The sequence below is a fragment of the Odontesthes bonariensis genome, chromosome 10, assembly GCF_027942865.1.
Source record: "Odontesthes bonariensis isolate fOdoBon6 chromosome 10, fOdoBon6.hap1, whole genome shotgun sequence".
Taxonomy (NCBI): domain Eukaryota; kingdom Metazoa; phylum Chordata; class Actinopteri; order Atheriniformes; family Atherinopsidae; genus Odontesthes; species Odontesthes bonariensis.
Window position 1 is genome coordinate 6,221,803 of NC_134515.1, and position 20,881 is coordinate 6,242,683.

Below are 20,881 nucleotides of genomic sequence, written 5' to 3' on the forward strand. Positions count from 1 at the left end.
TTGGCATGAATGCTTGTAGAAGTTGACTCCTTCTGCTGCAAATTAAAGAGAATAGACTGTCATGTTCTTTCTTAACAAAGGCGAGACATGCACCCTTATCCCCCTAGAAATTTAGAAAAACCAGATGGGAATAGCCTCCATCCAGGCCCTGAGTCCGAGTTAGCAAGTGATTAAAATAAATTGAGGTGAACCAAAATCAATGCTATGAGAGCGAGAGCGTCTCCCATTCCAAAAGGCTATTTTTACTCCGCAATCAATGAGATGACTAATCGCATCAGTCTTTCATGCCCGCTGTGATTAATGGCAGCATCAGTCAACCAGAGTGTCAGCCCCAGACAGGAGCTCACAGATAAGGAGGCAGCCAGGCGGACGTCCCCTCTCAGGGCTGCACTCAGAACAGTTAAAAAGACAGGTAGCTTAGAGCCCACTCATCAGGAGCCCCAAAGGTTATTGGAGTCAGAATATGAAGTGTTTGCATCTGTGTGTGCGCGAATTTCAGTTGAGCTGAGGTTTTCATTTCAATTCCGCCAGTGTTCGTCAGTCAGCCGGGCACTCTAATAATCACAGTCAAGGACTTTTATCAAGGGTGTTCCGGTACTATTGAATGGCCTACTTTCCTCAGAGCTTTTACACTGTGATAGCGTAAATCATTACAATTTACAGAGCAAGACCACTTGGATATGAAATACAGCAGGAGTTACAATTTCAACACTCTGTGTTTTACAGTAACTAAATTTTACAGGTCAGTGATCGCTCTTTATCTGTGTGTAAATCTCACAAACTCTGCAAACAACTAACAAGCTGATTGAGCAGAAGCCGATTTTTTTTTTGCTTCTCAAAGTCTTTTATCAGATGAAATGTGCCTTCCGGCTGCTTTACTATAGCCTCTCTTAGTGTTATATGGTTTTGATGAGATGAGATGCAAACTCTTATGTGGTAACATTCCTTCCATCTAAACAAAATGACCCCAGAGTTTGATAACAGGCCTCAGTAAACAGTGCAACAGGTATGTAAAGCCCTTTTTATACTGGTCAAAAAATTGCCAACTCGGGCATTCAAATTTCTCTTTTTATTGGCTCCAGCTCACTTCAGCTCAGCACTGATGTGTGTCAATGCAACACATAGCTGCTCACGCTAATTTTCTTTTGAGGATGCTTTAGTCAGGGCTACGAAAATGACTACCGCTCACCTTACAGAAACATGTTTACCATTTTATTGGATTAGTCATTCAGGTTTCTATGTTAATGCGTCTTTCCCTACGAATTAAACAATAAATAAAACGCAGTTAAAGTTTCAAATGGAGGTTCTGAAACTCACAGAAACAACTCAAAAGGAGACAAAAAAGAAAAGATTTTACCAAACTGCAATACAGTCGGCCGCTCACCCTCAGTCCTGATCTTTCGGGCTGATGACCGCTCAAAAATGATAAGCTAGCCTAGTTAATTGAGAAAGCTATGCTTATCAGAAATTCTTGTCCAAAACAGCCTGTTGGCAGAACTGTGCTGTTGGTTGTGTGAAATCGGCTAACGCGCAGGCCTCTCAGTTGGCCTCACGTGATTTGATGATACGTAAAAGTAAAAATTCCAAAAGGAGCGAATAAAACTTCAGTCACTTTTGCCCAATCCCAGTCCCTCCGCTTGGACTTACCGCTCCACTTTGCAGATGTTAGCTCCCTCTTTTCCTACATAGACCAGGGAGGAGTGGTTATCATGCCATCCAAATGGATCCAAATCCTCGAGTTGAAAGGCTCAATGACTGTTAATCCTTAATCCCTAAAAGAAAAGTGGCATCTTATCTTTATCAAACAGAGAGAAATTAGGATTGGGTCATTGTCTTTCCCATCTTTCCCGGTTGCAAGACTGCGTTCAAGATCCGAGATTTGCAGTCCTTGACTGGACATGTCCAACACACGGTTGCTTCAACAAGTATGCGGCAGCCTGTGTAAAACTCAATTTTCTCCCCTGAAGCGTGCTTATATTGCTGAGTAACAGCGACTGGTTTGTGAGTAAAGGCGCACGGTGCCACCAGACTGCTTCACCTGCAGTGGACACTGATGTGGCTCCCTGTTTGACAGTTTTGCAACAGCTTTACTTTAGTTTGAGAAAGAATAGCATCTTTACATGGCATGATGTTTGATTTGTTTTTTGGTGTCATCACAAAGAGTCAATGTGTCCATGAACTATGTCCTTTTAAAATGCTTCACTCAGCCGTTTGCACGATTGTAGATGTGCTGTTTTAAAATGCTTTTCCTGCATTTTCATCAAATAAATTCGTACTTGTCCATGAAACACATCCCTGTGTGGAACAGCAGTGTTTGTTCAGGCACAAATCTGGTTTTGAAAACCTCTCCAAACTTTGTGGTCAGTCGTTAGAAACCGCTGTTCTACAGTCACTTCGTATATATATATATATAAAATCCATGTCCAATGATCAGTTTAAAACATGATCGAAGCTTTACACTTAATATACAAATACAACAGTCCATCGTTTAGCTTGCAAAATTAAAATGACAGCTGATCTGACATCATTTTTTAAAGCAAATAGTTTTTAAAACTGATTTGTTTTTTTTTTACTTTTTAAAAAGACTAAATCTGCAAAATTATATCTGAGATGTTCATAATATTTATTAAAAAGTGTTGCACTGAGATGATGCATGCAATAGAAGTTATAGTCTTGCCCATGTTTTTTTCATGCCTCGTCTTTCATGCTGTCATAGTTACACGCTGGTCTCTTTGGAGTTAGAGGTAGTCTCTTGACCAGTTCGGAATATATTGTTGCCTCCAGAGCACCAAGGGTAAACATGCTACTACTGGCAATGTGAAAGGGTTTAATTTGCTTGTTTCAGCGGATGTACTCAGAACTCACTCAAAAAAGCTGTTTAAAAATATTACTTGTGGTGTAAAAATGACAGAAGTGCTGCTTTTTTTCTTATTTATGTGGCATTTGAGTTTTAGGGTGCCTATAAAAAGTCCAGCTTGACTAACTTTTCTTTGTCTTCAAGCAAAGTCGCCCAGCTCCTTCGTAGGCTTTGACCTCTAATATCATATTGAGTTGCGATATGAGAAACCCCACTGTGAGCATCTATCTTCTGTCATCTATCTATCACTGGTAGTGTTCAGTTTAGTAAAGAATTCCTTGTGGGCGCTGGACTATTTTCCCCTCTCTTCCATGGTGCATGTCATCATCATTAGCAGTCCTCTGCACAATAGTTAATTAGCTTTCTCATCTGCGTCTGCCTTCTCCACCCTGACTCAGCTCTGCTAATCCCAGCCAATTATGAATTTAAGCTTTCTTGCTGGCTGTATACGTATTTGTGTTAGCTCATGTGTTTATGTGAGTGTCTAGCAAATGGTGTGACTCTGAATGGTGGTAGTTTTTGCACTATAAACACAAACCTCCAGGTGACACTTGAGTGATTTTTAATGTCAAGCCACTTGTAGAAGGATGGCACACCGCCTGTCCTAATGACTGCAGACAGCAAGGCATAGACACGTCGCGAAGACATGAATTAGCAAAAAGGCCTGCCAAAATACAATGGCTGCATTATTTTATAGGTCCCAGCAGTGTGTTAAACTCTGCATGTCTCAAAAGGTTCTTTGTCCTAGAGTGGCATGCTATGTAATCAGTCTGGCATAAGGCTTTTAGAATTTTTTTGTTTGAATTTCTATCGGGAGTAAGTCTTAATCCCAAAAGCTATACACACACAAATCCATCTCTTTCCATAATGCTGACAGGTCCCTCAAAGATGTAGACTATCCCTGAATTTCAATTCTGTCAGCAACACAAACAGAACGTGAGGTTGAGTCTCATCTCTTTCTTTTTTTCCAGTGGTGGAGAGGAGAGGGGCTTACATGCCTCAGTTCAACGGAAACTCGTACCTGCAGCTGAAGGGGCTCCATCTCTATGGCCATGAGCTGCAGTAAGTCTCACTTCCAAGTATGAAACCTACTCAGTGAAGTGTTATATTGTTGTTTTTATAGACGGAGCTTGTTTTGTGCCTAAGGCAAAGAGCAAGCCCAACCTTCTTTAAGCCTCTTGATAATGAGAGTTACATAAATGGTCAGTAGTTTTTATATAGAGTGCACCAAAGCCCAAAAAGAATGCATCATTTGTTATATCTTAGTTAGACATAGTAATCTCCAAATTTGGTGTGTTTACCGAGTTTTGTTTGTGCTTTATCTCCAGTCAAAAACTCAGCATGACGATCGTTTTCATGGCCAATAACTCCAACGGTTTGATCTTCTACAACGGCCAAAAATCTGATGGAAAAGGCGACTTCATTTCTTTGTCCTTAAATAATAGGATCTTGGAGTTTCGCTATGACCTTGGAAAAGGACCAGCTATTATCAGGTTACAGAAGAATTTCAGTTTTCAGATTAAAGGACATACCAATCACTGCAACAATGGAATTGTTATAAGCTGACTTACCCTCACGTATGGTTGCATTTGTGTGTGTGTTGTTTAGGAGTAAGAAACCAATCCAGCTGAATGTGTGGAACACTGTCAACCTGGAGCGCTCCCAACGCAAAGGAGAGATCATGGTTAATCAGAAGGACCGTGTCATGGGAGAGTCAGCAGTAAGATACAGCCAGCTAACAAGCTTCTGCTAATGGTCATCTTGCATTTAGCATGCAGGGCCATTGGACCCATGCCATGCTCAGCCTTGCTTCTGCCTGTATATATCACCTACGAGATCATATCTCATCAACGCTGCAATCTTAAGCTTTAGTGCTGCTATATGCAATTCTAATTGTAACGGTGCTCCAAGCTACCCACTTAAGCTGAATCTGTAAACACTCTCCCTTTGCCGTGGTTTTCCACACGATTTTACAACATGTGCTTTTGCAGTCTTGTTTTACTGAAAATAGGCCACTTCAAACAGCCGTCGAGGCAAAAGTAAGAGCTTCAAATGTAGAAGGCCAGTTTGATAAGCTGTCTTAATGTTGTAATTGCACTTTTTTTAATTTAACTCTCAGCCTTTCATCTCACTGACTTCCTGGAGATAAAACTTGCATGCAGAAATCAAAAGCAGCCGTTACTGCTAGCATACAGTCAGTTTTATAAATTCAGCCTTCGCTGTGGTGTCTGGGGAGGTGGAGGCAGATAAGGGAGATATCAGCGGCAAGAGGAGCATAATGAAACTCTTGAGTCCAGTGACTAGACCAATAAAGCAGGTACATACTTCTTAGTGAGGGTGATCTAATAGTTTGATAAGTCTTTAAGTTATCCAATTATATTAAACAGCGTATTTCCCTGATTATGAACATGCAATCTGTCAGATCCATCTTCTTCTATAAAATGCAACAGCCTCCTTTTTTTGTCTCGCTGCTCAGTCCCTCCCCCACTGCCTCCCATCGTCTGTATGGTAATTGTGTTTTACTCCAGCTACAGAGGCAGAAAATCTTATTAAAAGAAGAGAGCAAAGAAAAAGCAAAGATGTGTGGGGGAGCAGGGAGGACGCATGGGATGAGCTGAGACTAGTAATGGTGCGCTATACAGAGACCCTATCCAGTGTGGCGCTCAGCTAATTCTCTCCTATTTCAGCTTTAAAAAATCAGTGCGGAGTTACAGTATGCCTTTCTCAGAGAAGCCCACAGGACTCATACAGCAGCATATATGCATACATCTTGCTTTCTTGGAGCAATCTTCATATCAAAGGCTGCTCAGTCGGCCGGAGTAATTAAATACAAACTTTAATGGTAGAAATAGGAGAAGTAAAAAACCTACTCCAATACCTCCTGCTTAATGGCAGCAGTCTGTAAATGAGGTTGGGTTAAGTGGCACTATTCACAGTCTCGGATCCTTTTTTTCTTAAAATTTTTCTCTAAATGGCACCATCTGCCTCATGCATGGCCTTCTTAGACACACGCCTTATTTGCATTCACTCTTGCACAGCTTTTGATTGTAAATGCACTGTATATAATCCAAAACGCACTACTCCCATTTCTTATGCTTTTATTTTCCGGGCTTGTGTCATTTTCCTGTGCTACCCAGGAACTATTTTAAACCTCTCACTGATGTGTATATATGTACTCATGAGGTAATATGTGAATGCGTGTTTGGTAAGCTTTTGCACCTGCCTTGCTCTGCATGCTTCTTTGTGCACAGACACATACTAGTCTTCCCCTAATAACTCTCTCCCTCCTTATTTTCTTTCTTTCTCTATGATGTGCTGTCTGGAAATAAGAAATCACGCAAGGTAATGAGACAAATCCCTGTCACAACTTAGCCCCGTGATTCATTTGAGCCACTCACTGCGTCCTCTCACCCCCATCTCTCCATGCAACAACAGCACTGAAGAAAATGGCTACTTCTGCAGAGCTGCGGGCACCAGATCTGTAGAAAAAAAAACGAAGCCATTTCATAAGCTCATACATGCACACATAGCACTGAGGAGGAGATGCTCTCAAGGAGCATGGTTTGGCTTTCACCTCGGTCCATCTGCTGCGAGGGTGGAAGGGGGTTGGAGGGTGGGAGGGAAAAGAGGCAGTCATGTTTGAGACGGCCATTGTTTTCAAGCAACAAAGAGACGTCTTCATTAGTGCTGCGTAGGCGGAGATATCACGCCGGTGCCTCGTGCATCTCGAAAAGTGAGAGCGAGGAGGATATATGCCGTAGGAGATGATGAGGTGCTAAGCCAAGCCAGTTCTTTTGTCATCTGCTCTCACTTGTGTTGCACACAGGAACAATCCTCCATAATCACATAAACTCGCTCTTTGACCCACTCACTTGCCCATAACAACACACAGCAAAACTCACTGCACACCACCAACGACGTCTATAGAACCAGCTGCCCTCCTTTAGTAGGTTCAGATTATTACCTGTTTGAAAAAAACTTAACAGGATCTACCATTTCATTGCATGAAATTTCACTAGAAAAGTAACATTGCTCAAATTCCACCACATAGTGTAAGCTCTAAAACGTGATGAGAAACCACAGGAGCATCTCTGGCTTTAGCTGTGGAGTGCATATTGCAGAGCAGTAATGTTTGCATAGAGAGCCTGAGGTGGGAAACTTTGCCCCACAGTTGATGTCAATTCTTGGCGAAGCCTGGACGCATCGTCCAACAACTGGGTCCCGCAGCTTTAGTCAAAGTCCTTGCCTCTTCCCTGTTGGAAGCAGCTCAAGGTGCAGTGACAGAGCCTCAGGCTTCAGCTGCACTCCAAATCCCATCCTAAATAAAAGCCGAGCCGATGCCAGCTTGCCTGTTTATTTGTCCCCTTCCATCATTTTTTTCCCCAGCAATTAACTCCATTTTATCCTTCTGGCAATTACTGCCCTACGTAACGTGAAGGTAATTAATTCCCTCCTTTTGAAGTAGTTCGGCTCTTCTGCGCAACAGAGGCAAGCATCACCTTTGCTAATGCAAAGCAACTGTCCCTAAGGTTTGGCGGAAAGAATCGAATTTCATAGCCGTCTGACACGCAAATGAATTGCAATTAATGTGTCTCCACACTCATCTATTTGAAAGGTCGAGCTTATAATCAGCCATTCATTAGAGAAGTCTATGAAGAACTATCCATATATCAAGTCCAGCCTGCTCCTGATTTCCCTCTGTAGTCTCTTTTTATGTCACACAGGCGATAATTGACCACTCTCTCTGGGAGACAGAGAAATCAGTTGTCTTGTAACGATATTGATGTGGAAAGGCATGAAAGCCCAGTTAAAGATTCTGCCGGCTACAATATAGATGTTTTTTTTTTTAATAAAGCAATATCGAAGACTGTTACACGTCTGCAAATGTGGTATAAGGATATTAAACTCACTCTGGATACCATAAGTGAAGGATTACAACTTATCTCGGGCTCCTTGAACACAAACACATGATAACTTTCACTATCGCAGAACCATAAAACATCTGCAAAGTATGTTTAGAATATATATTAAACTGAAACATTTTTGTGTGAAGCTTTCTTTCTTTTTCTTTTTTTCAAGTTTGCACTCCTCTGGCTGATCAGCTGAAATCTGTTTGTGTGTCTCATCAGGAGGGGCACTTTAATCTCAACCTGAAAGAGTCTCTCTTTGTTGGTGGAGTTCCTGACTACAGCAAGCTGCCAAGAGTAGCTGCGCTCACAGAGGGCTTCAAGGGAACCATCCAAAAGGTAAAAAGTTTACAAGCTGCTATTCCTAGCAAAGCTTTTTTTATATAAGTTCTGCTTTTGGATGCTATGTTATTTTAATGACTCGGGGCTCTTGAGCCATTATGTAGCAAAGTCAAGTGATCAGTTATTAGCTGTCCTGCTGACCAACCACAGACTGTCATCTTAGTCATTTTCCATTATAAGCTCACACTCTGATGAGAAGTGGCTCTGCTCATTTGGATTAGCACGCACTAATAATAGAATGCCCATTTTGAGGTCCCTCCATTTGGCTATTCTCAGATCTTTCCCTGACAGCTTTCCAGTTTTTTATCCTCCACTTTCCAGCAAAAAAAGCTCATCTCTGAATGCCAAAAATAACTCATTAGAACAAAGGCTGGTGTTGGTGTTCACACAAACTTGCCATTAGTTATTTTCTGCAAACTTTCTCTTGACAGTTTTCAGCTTATCAAAAGCTAAATGTGGCGTTTGTCATACTTGGCCTCCAGGGAATAGTTAATTATGAGGAAGAAAGTATGTTTTTGCATTTTGATGGACTTTTTAACTGGTATTGTGTATCAACAGCTACTCTCTGAGGCACTTTTTGGAGTGTTGACAGTGTGGAATTTTATCTTTTAAAGGAACATGTTAAACTGAATCTACAGCTTCACTGTAACCCCCTTATATGTCCTTAGGATGTTTATGATAGTTTGGTTTAAAGATCCCTCAGAAGGAAACTCAAAAGCCTTAAACTAGATGCCTCTTTTGGATAACAATCAAAATCCTAAAGATACAAATTTAAATGTTCTGCTATGGGGAGAAACATACATAAAAGATGAGAACTGTATCGTGAAGGCAACCCACCAAACAGAGGTCTAACACAGTTTACTCTGTACTTAGAATATTACATAAAAAGAAGGGACTTATGAGATAATATTGTTTTGGTGCATAAATTTGCATGCAGGCTGTAAAAAGCTGGCCTGTATTTTAAAGTGAGATTTTCAAAGTCAGCTGCAATAAACAGTTTTCTCTCTCATCTTAACCAAACAAGAGTATGTAGAATATAATAAATTCATATTATGTACAATTTACCATGTGTTAAAACATGTTTGGTATATCTGCTTCTTAACCTCTTCCGCCCTATTCTGGGCTATATTTGTCATAGAATCATCCCACTGCCTTCCAATTTTTAGAAGGTTTCCAAACATCGAATCCTGGCTGCCTAACTATGACTTTACAACTAGGACTGAAATTGAAGTAACATTTGTCACGCTTAATTTCTGCATCTGCTTTGTGAATATGGGGATGGGGTAAACAAAATATTAACTATTGGTACACTTATCTGCATACATGAACACTCAATTTAGAGTGTTTTTCTCAAGTTCCTGAGTTACAATCAGGATTAGGCATCGTTTGAACAGCGCAAGTTGAAGAACATCAGTACCAAAATTCATGGTGTAAACATGTAGGGTTATAGCAGAATAGTTCATTTGCGTCCATAATACCTTGACAGATATGAAAAATCAATACAAACAAGAGTGAGCAAGAAAAAAACAGGAGAATAAACATGAAAATAAATCAATGCATTAAAAATTATATGCGATTCAAATAGAAAATGATAATAGATTATAATGAATGTACAAAAATGAAATGTGATCACAGGCTTGATGCTGTTCCTTTTGCCATATTTTATTAGATGAGCCTTAAAACTATTCCAGTATCTACCTTTTACTGACAACACAGCTTGTCCAAATGTGGTGTCAATATGTCACCTCAGTCCCCTTAATTCTGATTACATTTCTGGGGCCGTTTGTTGCTAAATGTTATTCAACAACACATTACTCAACATTGATGGAACAGAATAGCTCAGGGGGTTGGAGCTCTAATCAATTCATGAATGATTCTTGAAGGCGTTTTTTTTTTTCTAAACTAACTTTTTTAACTTTTTTTCTCATTCAGTAATGAATTTTTGACTTCAAAGAGAAATTATTAAGACTTAAAAACGGAGTTATTAGAGCCTTTAAAGGGATGCTTTAGTGATTTGGGACTTGAAGGCAACAAATTAACACAAGAGGAATCAAAATTAAAAGAATAAAGGCAGATATCTTCTGAGATATCCCAACCTCAAAGAATCAAAAAGCAACATATTAGGAAGAACTTCACTGTGTGACAAATACCTGAATGTTTCTAGATTTCAGCCTTTTTCTTTTTTTTCGATTTATTGCTTGAATGTCTCCAATACTCCAGCCAAAGCTGAGACAACATCTGACCTTTAATGTATTCACAAAATCAGTCAAGTGCCCCTTTTCACCCTGTGTCTCCTGTTTCCAGATTCTGCTGATGAGTACACCCATCCTCAGGGAGGAGAACGCCCTGAACTCCAGCAACGTAGTCATGTTCCAGGGCCACCCATGTTCCCAGGAACCCTGCCAGAATGGCGGACGCTGCAACCCTGAGCTGGACACCTATGAGTGCGCTTGCCCACTTGGTTTTTCAGGAGAAAACTGTCAGAACAGTGAGTATTGTGATCTCACTTGCAGGCGTTTCAAGTTTGTTTTTGCTGGTGCAAGTCGATGAATGACAGAGAATATCAGTGCTTAAGAACTCATCCTATTCCAATTTTGAGGACCAGTTTGATTGGTCTTTTCATAAGCCAGCGCCTAACAGTAATTGCTGGACTAAGCACCTTATCATGGCAGTGTGTATCATTGTAACAGCACAAATAGTTCAATTTCCTCGTCTAAGATTATCTGGTTTTGCTTTAAAAGGACACGTGGTATTTTGGCTGCTTTTAAAGCCTAGTATAAGTGGGATTGAAATCAGCAATGCTTCACGTAACACAGCTTGATCTTGGCTCAATGGAGGGTAAAATATGAGCCTCAATTTTCCTCCTCTTAAGACCTTTATTACCGTTGTATTCTTTATGTGCAAGATAATAGAAACATGATGCATGTGATGTCTCTTTTATGTCAGTGCTGTTATGTATTGATTTCAAAGTAAAGCTACTGTTATGGGAATGATTAAATGTGTCAGTTGAATATTCACGAAATGAAAGGGTTGCACATCCCTTTCATCATCTTCATGTTACCCTGCCAGACTTACACTCACTCTGGCCCAATCTGTCTCACATACTCAGTCACTGCTTCCACCATTAACCTTGTGCATGTGGTCGGTCGTCCCTTTTACGTTAATTAAACACAGCCAACGCGCGCGCACCCCCCCCCTCCCGACCCATTTGCTCACACCCCATCGCCTGAGGCTTGGATAACCAAACCCTTACTCTTATTGATTGGTGTGATCTCATCTTCTGAGCAATGCTCATTCCTCTTCCTGCCCTCTCTTTCACAGCTATCCATGAGAAGTCCGCTGGAGAGACCGAAGCCATCGCCTTTGACGGACGAACGTTCATCGAGTACCACAATGCTGTTACAAAGAGGTAAGCAGGAGGACAAGTGGAACATCGTCATCTTTTCAGCTTCATCAAGCATCTCCATTGTTATAGCTATTAGCCAAATAACCCTTCCGTCTATCCGTGTCCTCCCTTCGTAGGCTGTGATGACAGTGTTGATGATATCATCAGTGGTAGGCCTTCAGGGTGAACAAGGCACTTTGCTAATTGCTCACCCTCCGCGTCTGTAGTTCATTTTAGTTTTTGACAGAAATTCACTAATTAGCGAGACAGTTAGCAATCACAGTCTTGCCCTAAGGACACAGTTCAGTCTGTGGTCCAGGGCTTAACGCCTGCTGGACAATAATCACACACACATACACACACACACACACACACGAGGACATTTCTTAGCCTATTTTGAATGCATCAGCGACTGTTTTTTTTTTATCTAACTCGGGTCCAAAGATGTGTGAGCTGCAATTTTTTTTCAACCCAGGAAACGGGGAAAAGATGAAAACGCAACTTTAAAATGGTTTGTGGAACAAAACAAAAACAACCTCAAGAAAGCCTCTCCCTTGTAGGCAGCTGATAAAACATTTTTTTTTACTTTTACATCCATACACAAGCCCGGCAAGAGTGTGCCTCCAGGTTTGCATTAACAGAAATGTTTATGTGATGAACCCGAAACGACATCAAGCATATGGTTGTATATCTCACAGCTCTTCACACAAACACTCCAAGGTGTGAAAACTAGGCCACAGCCTGCAGATAGCCACGCTCGCTCAGAGATGCACAGCTCACACCCACTATGACACACAAGTGGCAGGCAAATTCTGTCAGTTACACGTCTTAATGTGCATCTCTCCTGTTTGTCCATGGAGTCAGCGTCCCTTTGTCCTGTCCTTCAATCTGACCTTCCTTGTCGTTGTCCACACCTGTCTTTGTCTCATGTAAATGTCCTTCACTGTCTTTCCTTTTCATTCAAGCCAACTGACCAATGAGATCCCAGAGTAAGTAGACTTAAAGACTGGGTGTTTGTCCAGTTTCAAATCAAGCCCAACTAACAGCAACAAAAAAAAATCCATTTTTGATAGTTAACCCAAATGAAAAGATTGAAGTACATTCAGTTTGCGGTCTTAATTTCCATACAGAAATTATCTCTGACTGTTAAAGTCAGATTTTACATTCAAGCTTCATTCCCATAATTTAATTTGACAGGTTTTATTATTTTGAACCCATTTGCAAAGTCACAATATCAGTTCTTTTTTTCTTTTTTTTTCCAGAGCAAAGGGAAGCATGAATGTGTGCATGTTAAGCATTGTGCTCAACCAAAGAAAATGAATTGCTGTACAAAGAATGTGCAATAATTTACGCATGGTTGGAACTCGTTCATAAACAAAATGAATTGCTGTGCACTTCACGGAATTAAGTGTTTTGTGGGAAATGAATTACACCCCTCTAAAACTGCAAGAGGATAATATACTAAATACCCTTTAACTTAGTTACTGGTGCCTGTGGACTTCCTGCTTGGGAAAACCCTTGGTCATGACTTAGTTACTCAGATTTGATATTTTTTTCTTCCTGCTCATTAGCTCGGTAAGTAACCTCTTTTTAAAAAGTCCCACTAAGCGGTGCCGTCGATTTCAGCTCAAATTAAGCAGACTGGATTCAGCCCAGAGTTCCAATCTACACAAGGGCTTCTGTCGTTTCATTTTTGCCAGATCTCAAACTGTAATTGTGAATAATTATGGAGTCGGCTGTGCTGAATGGCTGTGACATGTTAATCACAGATTTATCTCCCTTTGTAGATTAGACCTCCAATTGAGATCTCCCCACAGTGTGTAGCCATGGGCATCAATCTCACTTAGCAGGAGGGGACAGTGGTCCTTGGAGCCAGACTGTCAAAAGTTTAATAAATGTCACAGTCACTAAGAGCCACAATAAGTGTGAATCTAAGAGCAATGGTGCAGATCCAATCAATTTAGCTTGATTTAATTTTGTAAAGAAAATGAATACATTTCTTCTGGGGCCATTAAGTGCTGGGAAGGCCAAAATGTCAGACTTTCACCTGGGAGTGATGTTTCTGTTACTGTTGTCAGCGGCCTCGGATCTCTCCTCCTTCACCTCTGTGCCCGTATCGCAAAGCTCAGATCGATTCACTCAAGCCCCATTATTTCAGTGACAAATAATATCTGGCCATGACTCTCCACTGATCTGGCACTTGACCCCATTTTTTTGACAACTGCCCAGTTTTATTTATCCACTGCTTTCATTTCTAGAGAGAAGATAATTGCTGCGGCGTGCAGCACCATAAATATAAAGGATTTGTTCAATAATTGGATGCCGACTTAAAGCAGGATTTGTATCCATGTTGACTTTGACCATGAATGTACTTAATCTTAATGCTCACTCTTTGAAAATGCTGGATCCCAAGGCATTTTGGTGCGTCCATCATGATCTAAGTGGTTCCCTTGAGAACCTCTTTTCATGGTTGTGGTGTTATCAGGGTTAAGCTAAACACTTCCTATGATCACACAACAGTAGTTATCAACTCTTGACATTGTCAGTGTTGTAGTAGGACGGATAAGTTATGCTTTTTGCAGCTCTCGGTCTTAGCTAGACCTCTGAGTCACCTAGAGGGCTCACAACACCCTACTCCCTTCCCCTCCCCTCCCTTTCTCCTTGTGGCCTGTTTGCGCTTACACTGCATGCCGTTGACTTTCTCCCCTGCTCCCTTAAGTCCCGAGTCTCTGGAGAACCCATCTGACCAGAGGTGAGTCTCTCAAAGCTTTCAAACTTTGGTACAGTCTGCTTGTATCTCACTTTTAGTCGTATCTATTCGTTCCCTCCCTTCTCTCCAGACAACCTCTCCTTGACCTCTGACAGGGCTTCTCCACAGAGACGACATTGTTCTCGAAACTGAGACGGTCGCCAGTACTAAAAGCCTGTGCATATGATTGAATTATTTCTGAAATTCAGAACTCCGATAATAACACAAAACCAACTGGTCCTGCAGCCCCTTTACAACAACTCTCCTTTGTCATGACTTTTTTTTTTTTTATTCTAATCACTACTGCCACCTAGAGTTGAAACAAAGGTTTTCACTTTGAGGAGTTAACTCCGTATAAGATGGAGACAAAGACCCTTCAGTCTCCAAAAGGAAACAGCATCACACCAGAAATCTATGAACTCACTGGTGTATATACGATTTAGAATGCTGTGTCAGTGTTGTTTTATTCATGATTATAGTCCACTCTTTTAATAACCTTGACCTTATCACTGACAAGCCGTTCCGATGGAGATTTATTGGGCCCTGTAAGCCCTTTGAGGGTTTGCCAGGAGAGGGTTTACTGAGCAACATTTTTTTTTCTTCCCCTTAGGGTGAAGTAAAAAATCTGATGCTCTAAAATCATACTTTTTTTTTAATGTTTACCTCAGCGGCTTTAGTTATTCATTGGGGTTGATCTTTCTAAGCTATGCTTGTTTTTGAAAGAGAAAATCAAATTAAATTCTGGATTTTTATCTCGTTTACTGCTGAGGTGAACCTGCATTACTGTTGGCTTGAGCTGTCAAAGTTTCCACGCCTCCCAAGTTAAATATCATTGTGTTTTTTTATTTTTTATCTTGCTCATTATTTAATAGAAGACTCTGTCCTCCAGGTTGAGGGAGACGTGCTTCTTTTTTATCCCCTTCTACCCTGTCCTGTATGCACTCCCATATGCTTGCCTGTTTGCTATGCTGATTACTTGCTGTTTGTCTCGTCTAATCTTTGTCTCCAACTTTGTACTGCTGTTGTTTTGTTTCCTCCACATCACTGGTTCTTTTCTGTATGTGTCTTCACTCTCTCTTTGTATTTGTGTTAGATACCCATTGAAGATGGTAGAATTAGTCCTTTTTTGGCAGAAGAACAAACAGTTGTACAGAAACTGACAAATGAAAATTTAGATTACGATTTTTTTTTTTTTTTTGGATGTCGACTGGACTCTCGGATAAGTTTTGTGAGTGCATTTGAATGCCGGAATGGTTATGCAATGGTGTTGGTGAGTGTTTGTACATATAGGCACATTGCTGTGGAGACTTATCTCACACAGTGGTGACAATGGCCTTTTTAGAAAAGGTGGAATTCTTCTAGTTTCTGCATTCAAATCGTCCCTGCAGCTGTAGCAGTCAAGAGACACAAGATCAAACAGCTGCCTAAACAGCACACAATGAGCAGCAGTGCGGTACATGCTCTGTAGGATTTACTAAAGCAAACAGCAGAACAGCCTCCTGCTACTCTGAAACTTGGTCTGCATCCTGATTTTCCTAAAAAATCACTGTAACTGTTTGATACTGCAGAGCCCAAGCTGAATCTTTTTTGAGTAAAAACATGAAAAAAGAACCTTAAATCATGGACAGTGTCTGAAATTGCCTCATATGTGCAACTGCAAATATGTGGCGTCAGCTATGCCGAGGATTAGTTATTTATTTATTTATTTTTTAAATGAATTTTACCAGTAACTAACTGATGTACTTTCTGTCCTCATAGTGAGAAGGCTCTGCTGGTGAACAAGTTTGAGCTGAGCATCCGGACCGAGGCGACCCAGGGCCTGGTGCTATGGAGCGGAAAGGGTGTGGAGCGCTCAGACTACATTGCATTGGCCATCGTGGACAGGCGCATCCAAATGACTTACGACCTGGGCTCTAAGCCCGTGGTGCTGCGCTCCTCTGTGCGCGTCAACACTAACAGCTGGATACGCATCAAGGCCAGCAGGTAAGAAAGGAGATGACAGGTAGCTGGGGATCAGCAGTTAAAGCCTTTACGGTTAGACCAGGATTAGACTTAATCCATATTGTATCTGTGTTGCTGCAAACTGTTTGATGTTTGCATGAATCCACACTACTGAGGGATCCTTAGGTCTGAGATGACTCTGATTAGTTTCAGATTAAGGTTATTTTCATGCCTGGTCACGCATTAGGTTGACACTTGCAGACACGCTAGTCAAGACACAGCTTAGGCACGGTAATTAATGTTCTAAAAGGAAGAACATGCTGTAACATCCCAACATGTTTGGCATGATATAGAAAATGTGGGCATGAGTTAAATTTAAAAAAATAGAATAAATCGAAAATAGTATCTATACTTCCACATTTGCTGCATACGTGCAGTACACTCGCTGTTCTCGTTGTTAGACGGATGGAGTAAGTGACATTCACTGTATGATGAAAAACGTACATATACAAGGAAGGCATTAGAACGAGGATTAAAAAACATTTGTAAAAGAGATAAAAATCTAAATATGATTAGATATAGAAATAAACAGAAATAACAGACAAAAACAAGGTCATTCTATAAGATTCCGGCTTCAGGTTTGATGTGCGGTAATTGGATCCAATATGTGAGCACAGTGTCAGTGGGGATGCTGTTTTCAAGAATGACTGCCAAGATGATGCCCTTACCATGTCATCTGACACTGTGTTGTGTACTGTACGCTCTCCCGTTCTGAACTAAAACTACAGTTAATTTAGTCTCTTTTCTTAATTCAGTGCTAACTTGCAGCATTTGTATACATGTATACATAAATGATGAATAATTCATGTGTTGGACACAGTTATAAAGGCTTAAACAGTGTTGCTTATGTATGATAGATGGGAAATCACCCTAGAAGTAGAAAAAGACCAAGCATGCAATTCTTTTGGTCGCACAGGGATGTCATGTTAATGAATTTCTTCATCAGAAACAAATTAGCAGCGTGAAAATCTAAGGGACCAATTTAACACCTTCCATGTGCTCTTTGCTTTATCGCTGCTGAGCATTTGCTTCCAACGCTACGCTGCGAATGGACACACTGGCGATAATTGGATTCGTTTCATCATTTAAGGCAGGAATAATCGATCCTTGAAAGGCCGCTACTTCCATTTCAAACAGGGATTTGGCCAAATCTCACATGAGACTTACAGGGATAACACAGGAGAGGCTGTAAAATGGCATAATGTGGATGTTGATGATGGTGGAAATCAAAGCAAAATGGATGTCAGTGTTTGTGGCTTGCTTTGAATGACACTCTCTGTTGGAGACTTTCTTTTTGGGGGTTCAAATTTGCGCTGTCTTCAAAATTCTAAAGTCTAACATTGTGCACCAAGGAGCCACCTAAATGGAATGAAGCTCTTTAGTCATATTTAGAACGCTTCTTGGCAAAGGCAGTTATGTTAGTGCTCAGTGCATTGGCAGTGGAGCAACACAGACTTAATGTTTCTGATTATAGAGAACTACAATTTATAGCTATTCACTCTGACGTGTATGCATCAGACTTTCCCCTAACTGCATCTATGTTTTTTTCTTTTTTACTTCTCAGAGCACTTCGAGACGGGTCTTTACAGGTTGGCAATGAGGCAGCGGTAACAGGGTCATCGCCCTTGGCAGCCACACAGCTGGATACAGATGGAGCACTTTGGTTAGGTGGGTGCCCACACGTGCATTTGAAAAGACTTTCGTTCAGACTTGAAAATGTCTCTAAAAATACCATTTATCGAGCCACGAGAAAATTAATAAATGTGCGGTACTTCTTCATTCCAACTACAAGTAGAACGATGCCAAATATGAGCAATAAACTCCTTGGCATTTCAGAGAACGAGGAAAGTCTAGCAAGAAAAAATTATTGCAGTTTGCACACAAAAAAAAAAAAAAAAAGCCTATTCAGGTATTGAGGTGAGAAATGAAAGCCTATCTCAGAAACTCCAAAGTTGCCTGCTCTCCTGAATTGAAAATGACCAAAGTCATCCTGTTATCTCCCTCAAGTTCAATTTAGTATGAACTTGGCTCAAAGAAATAGCTTTTGAAAGAACCCACACGACCCGGCTGGATTGAAGGAAATAACATTGAGGACGGAGAGACAAAATAAAGTCTGACTGTTCCTTAAAATGCACAGTGCACAGCGGAATAAAGGCAAGCTGAAGAGGAGAAGCAGCATGAGTGACATTTAAGAGACTCGCTGCATGTAGAGGTGCACTCAGGTACACGTATACAACCACACACAGGGAGGCAGTGCAGTGGAACAGGTGCTGAGCGAGCCTTGCAGCAAGAATATATAATCCTCACACAGCCCTCCCGTCATGAGCCCTTCTTCTTTTTAAATCCCCTTTCACCGTTCATCATTAATTCATCTGTTACTCGCTTGAAATTAGCCCTGTCGACTCCTGATTCGGAGGCACGCAATCCGATTAATGGGGACAAGGACAGGGGATGTAAAGAGCTCAACAGGAATATGAACTTGCAGTCCAACAAAACAGGGAATAGAAGGAGAGGTGGAGAAGGTGGGGGAAAATTAGGTGTGACAGCAGCCATGTAAAACATAAAACACTGAGCTCAGCCTCTCACACAGTAAAGGCAGATTTAAGAGAATTCTGAATAAAGATATTTCATGCTAATTTAGCAAAAGAGAAGGATGTGAAAAATGTGGGTGTAATGGCTTAAAAGCGTAACTTAAAACACCGTCGACAGGTTAAAGAAGCATTAAGTCCCCACAAAATACGTTATGAAACTCGATAGTTTTAGTAGTCTATCAAAAGAAGTTTAGATGAGTTAAATAAGAAATGAGCAAAATGAAGGGAAGGTAAAATTGGAAAATATATACTATAATATATATTTATATATCAAGAAGTGGAATATATACAAAGGTCCAAAACATTTGCTTTTAGGGACAAGTCTGTGATATATTGATATATTCATTAAGAATTAGCAATTTGTTCCTTATTTGGTGTGTAGTAAGTTAGTCAACTTATGTACAGTTTACATACAGTACAGTTCAAAAGTCCTGAGCCACTTTATATTGTTAGGAAAACAGGTGTGATGATTTATTGAAACATGTACAGACATATATGAAAAATACATTTACCTTTCTCACAAGCTTGGAAGTTGGTATTTGGTTTTGCCGCCTTTACTCTTCAACACAGACCGAACCCTCTCGGATGAGCTTTCTTGTAATTTCTTTAAAAAGTTCTCAGGAATAATTTGAAGGACATTCCAAAGCTCCTCTTTTGGTCTGTGAGCAGTTAAATGGATCCACTGATAGGCCAGATATATTTGGAGTCCTGTGTGAGGTCTTTGCTGAAGAAAAATAAAAACTTTGAATGACCTTTAGAAAACCCGGAGAACTATTGCTAAAGATCACTTCAAAACATTACAAGAAAGTCTTACTCCTTGGAAGCTAAATCTAAAGATAGAGGGGGTCGATCAAGACCTTTGTACAAAACTCTATGTTTTAAAGGTTTCAAATAACAAAACATTTAAGACATTAGAAGGCATTTTCCTTTTTTTCGATTTTGTACTTAACAAACATAAAAAAAAATGAGTTTCAGCTTTGGTAAGTGGGCCCCTGAACATCTGTGATCTTGAAATTAGTGGATGTGTAGTTACAAGACCAACGGGAGCAGCCCAAGACAAGCACAGCCCCCTTCAGACGTCAAACTTAAATGAAACCCTGTCACCTCTGGGAATACGCTATTTGATGGACAAGTGAGATTTGTGGAGTTTACCTCATGGCAATGAGCACTTAGCACCAAAGATGGAAACAAATAAGAAATAATAATGAGTATGTTAAGTATTAATTGTTGTACGTGACACCACTGTAGCACCTGAGCTTTTCATTCACTGTCAATGGAAAATCCTGTCTGTCTGAGCTGAGTTTTCCCTGACTGGTCTTCTTTTTGATCGTGACCATTTGAAAGAGAAACCTTATCATGTCCATCAGCTGGCATCGTCATGTGAGATATCAAAGGATTTAAGCAATCAATCAATCAATCTTTATTTATATAGCGCATTTCATACCACAGGCAACTCAATGTGCTTTACATAAAGACATAAAAAAATACAACACAGAAATACAGAGAAAAATTAAATTCAGCTAATAGTAAGATAGGTATAACTATAACAGGTAATTTGAGTAAACTAACAAAAGCTAACAAACATGGATAAACTTTCCTCTAAGAGGAAGCATTTAAAAATATAGCTAATAACAGAACGGTTGGTATAATAAATGATAACAGATCTTCAATATATGAATATGACTAAGTTCGCCTCCTAGTGAAGCATTAAGCATTAATAAGATCAGAAACATGGATAAGCTTCCTTCTAAGAGGGAGCATTTAAGAAGCCGTTCAATGGTCCATAAATTAAATTAAAGGGGACTTGGGTAAAAAACTTTCATCTTTAACACACCTGAAAACCAAGTTTTGGTAGTTTGTACCAAAATATTACCAAATTTTCAGGTTTGTTATGTTCTGAAGTTCAAAGAATGGAATGCTCCAATCAAATATTTGATTTCTCTGAGAAATTATCTTCGGATTGTGCTTTTTTATAGGGCAAACAGTTTAGCTAGCCTCAGTTTGCAGTGATTGTTCTCAGATTCATGTCGATAGTCCCTTAATACGTTT

General features: G+C 40.3%; 1 protein-coding gene across 5 annotated transcripts in view; it reads left to right on the forward strand.

Moving 5' to 3' along the window:
* Positions 1-20,881, forward strand: part of agrn (agrin) — a 264,104-nt gene that overhangs the window by 240,282 nt on the left and 2,941 nt on the right. For 3 of the 5 annotated variants that reach the window (XM_075476038.1, XM_075476040.1, XM_075476042.1), the window contains 9 exons: positions 3,829-3,919; positions 4,186-4,350; positions 4,466-4,577; positions 6,188-6,199; positions 7,987-8,103; positions 10,411-10,594; positions 11,428-11,515; positions 15,999-16,223; positions 17,806-17,909. In XM_075476038.1, coding sequence (XP_075332153.1) covers positions 3,829-3,919; positions 4,186-4,350; positions 4,466-4,577; positions 6,188-6,199; positions 7,987-8,103; positions 10,411-10,594; positions 11,428-11,515; positions 15,999-16,223; positions 17,806-17,909 — 1,098 coding nt within the window. The remainder of the gene's footprint in view (positions 1-3,828; positions 3,920-4,185; positions 4,351-4,465; positions 4,578-6,187; positions 6,200-7,986; positions 8,104-10,410; positions 10,595-11,427; positions 11,516-15,998; positions 16,224-17,805; positions 17,910-20,881) is intronic. The other 2 variants (XM_075476039.1, XM_075476041.1) reach the window with 1 other exon arrangement.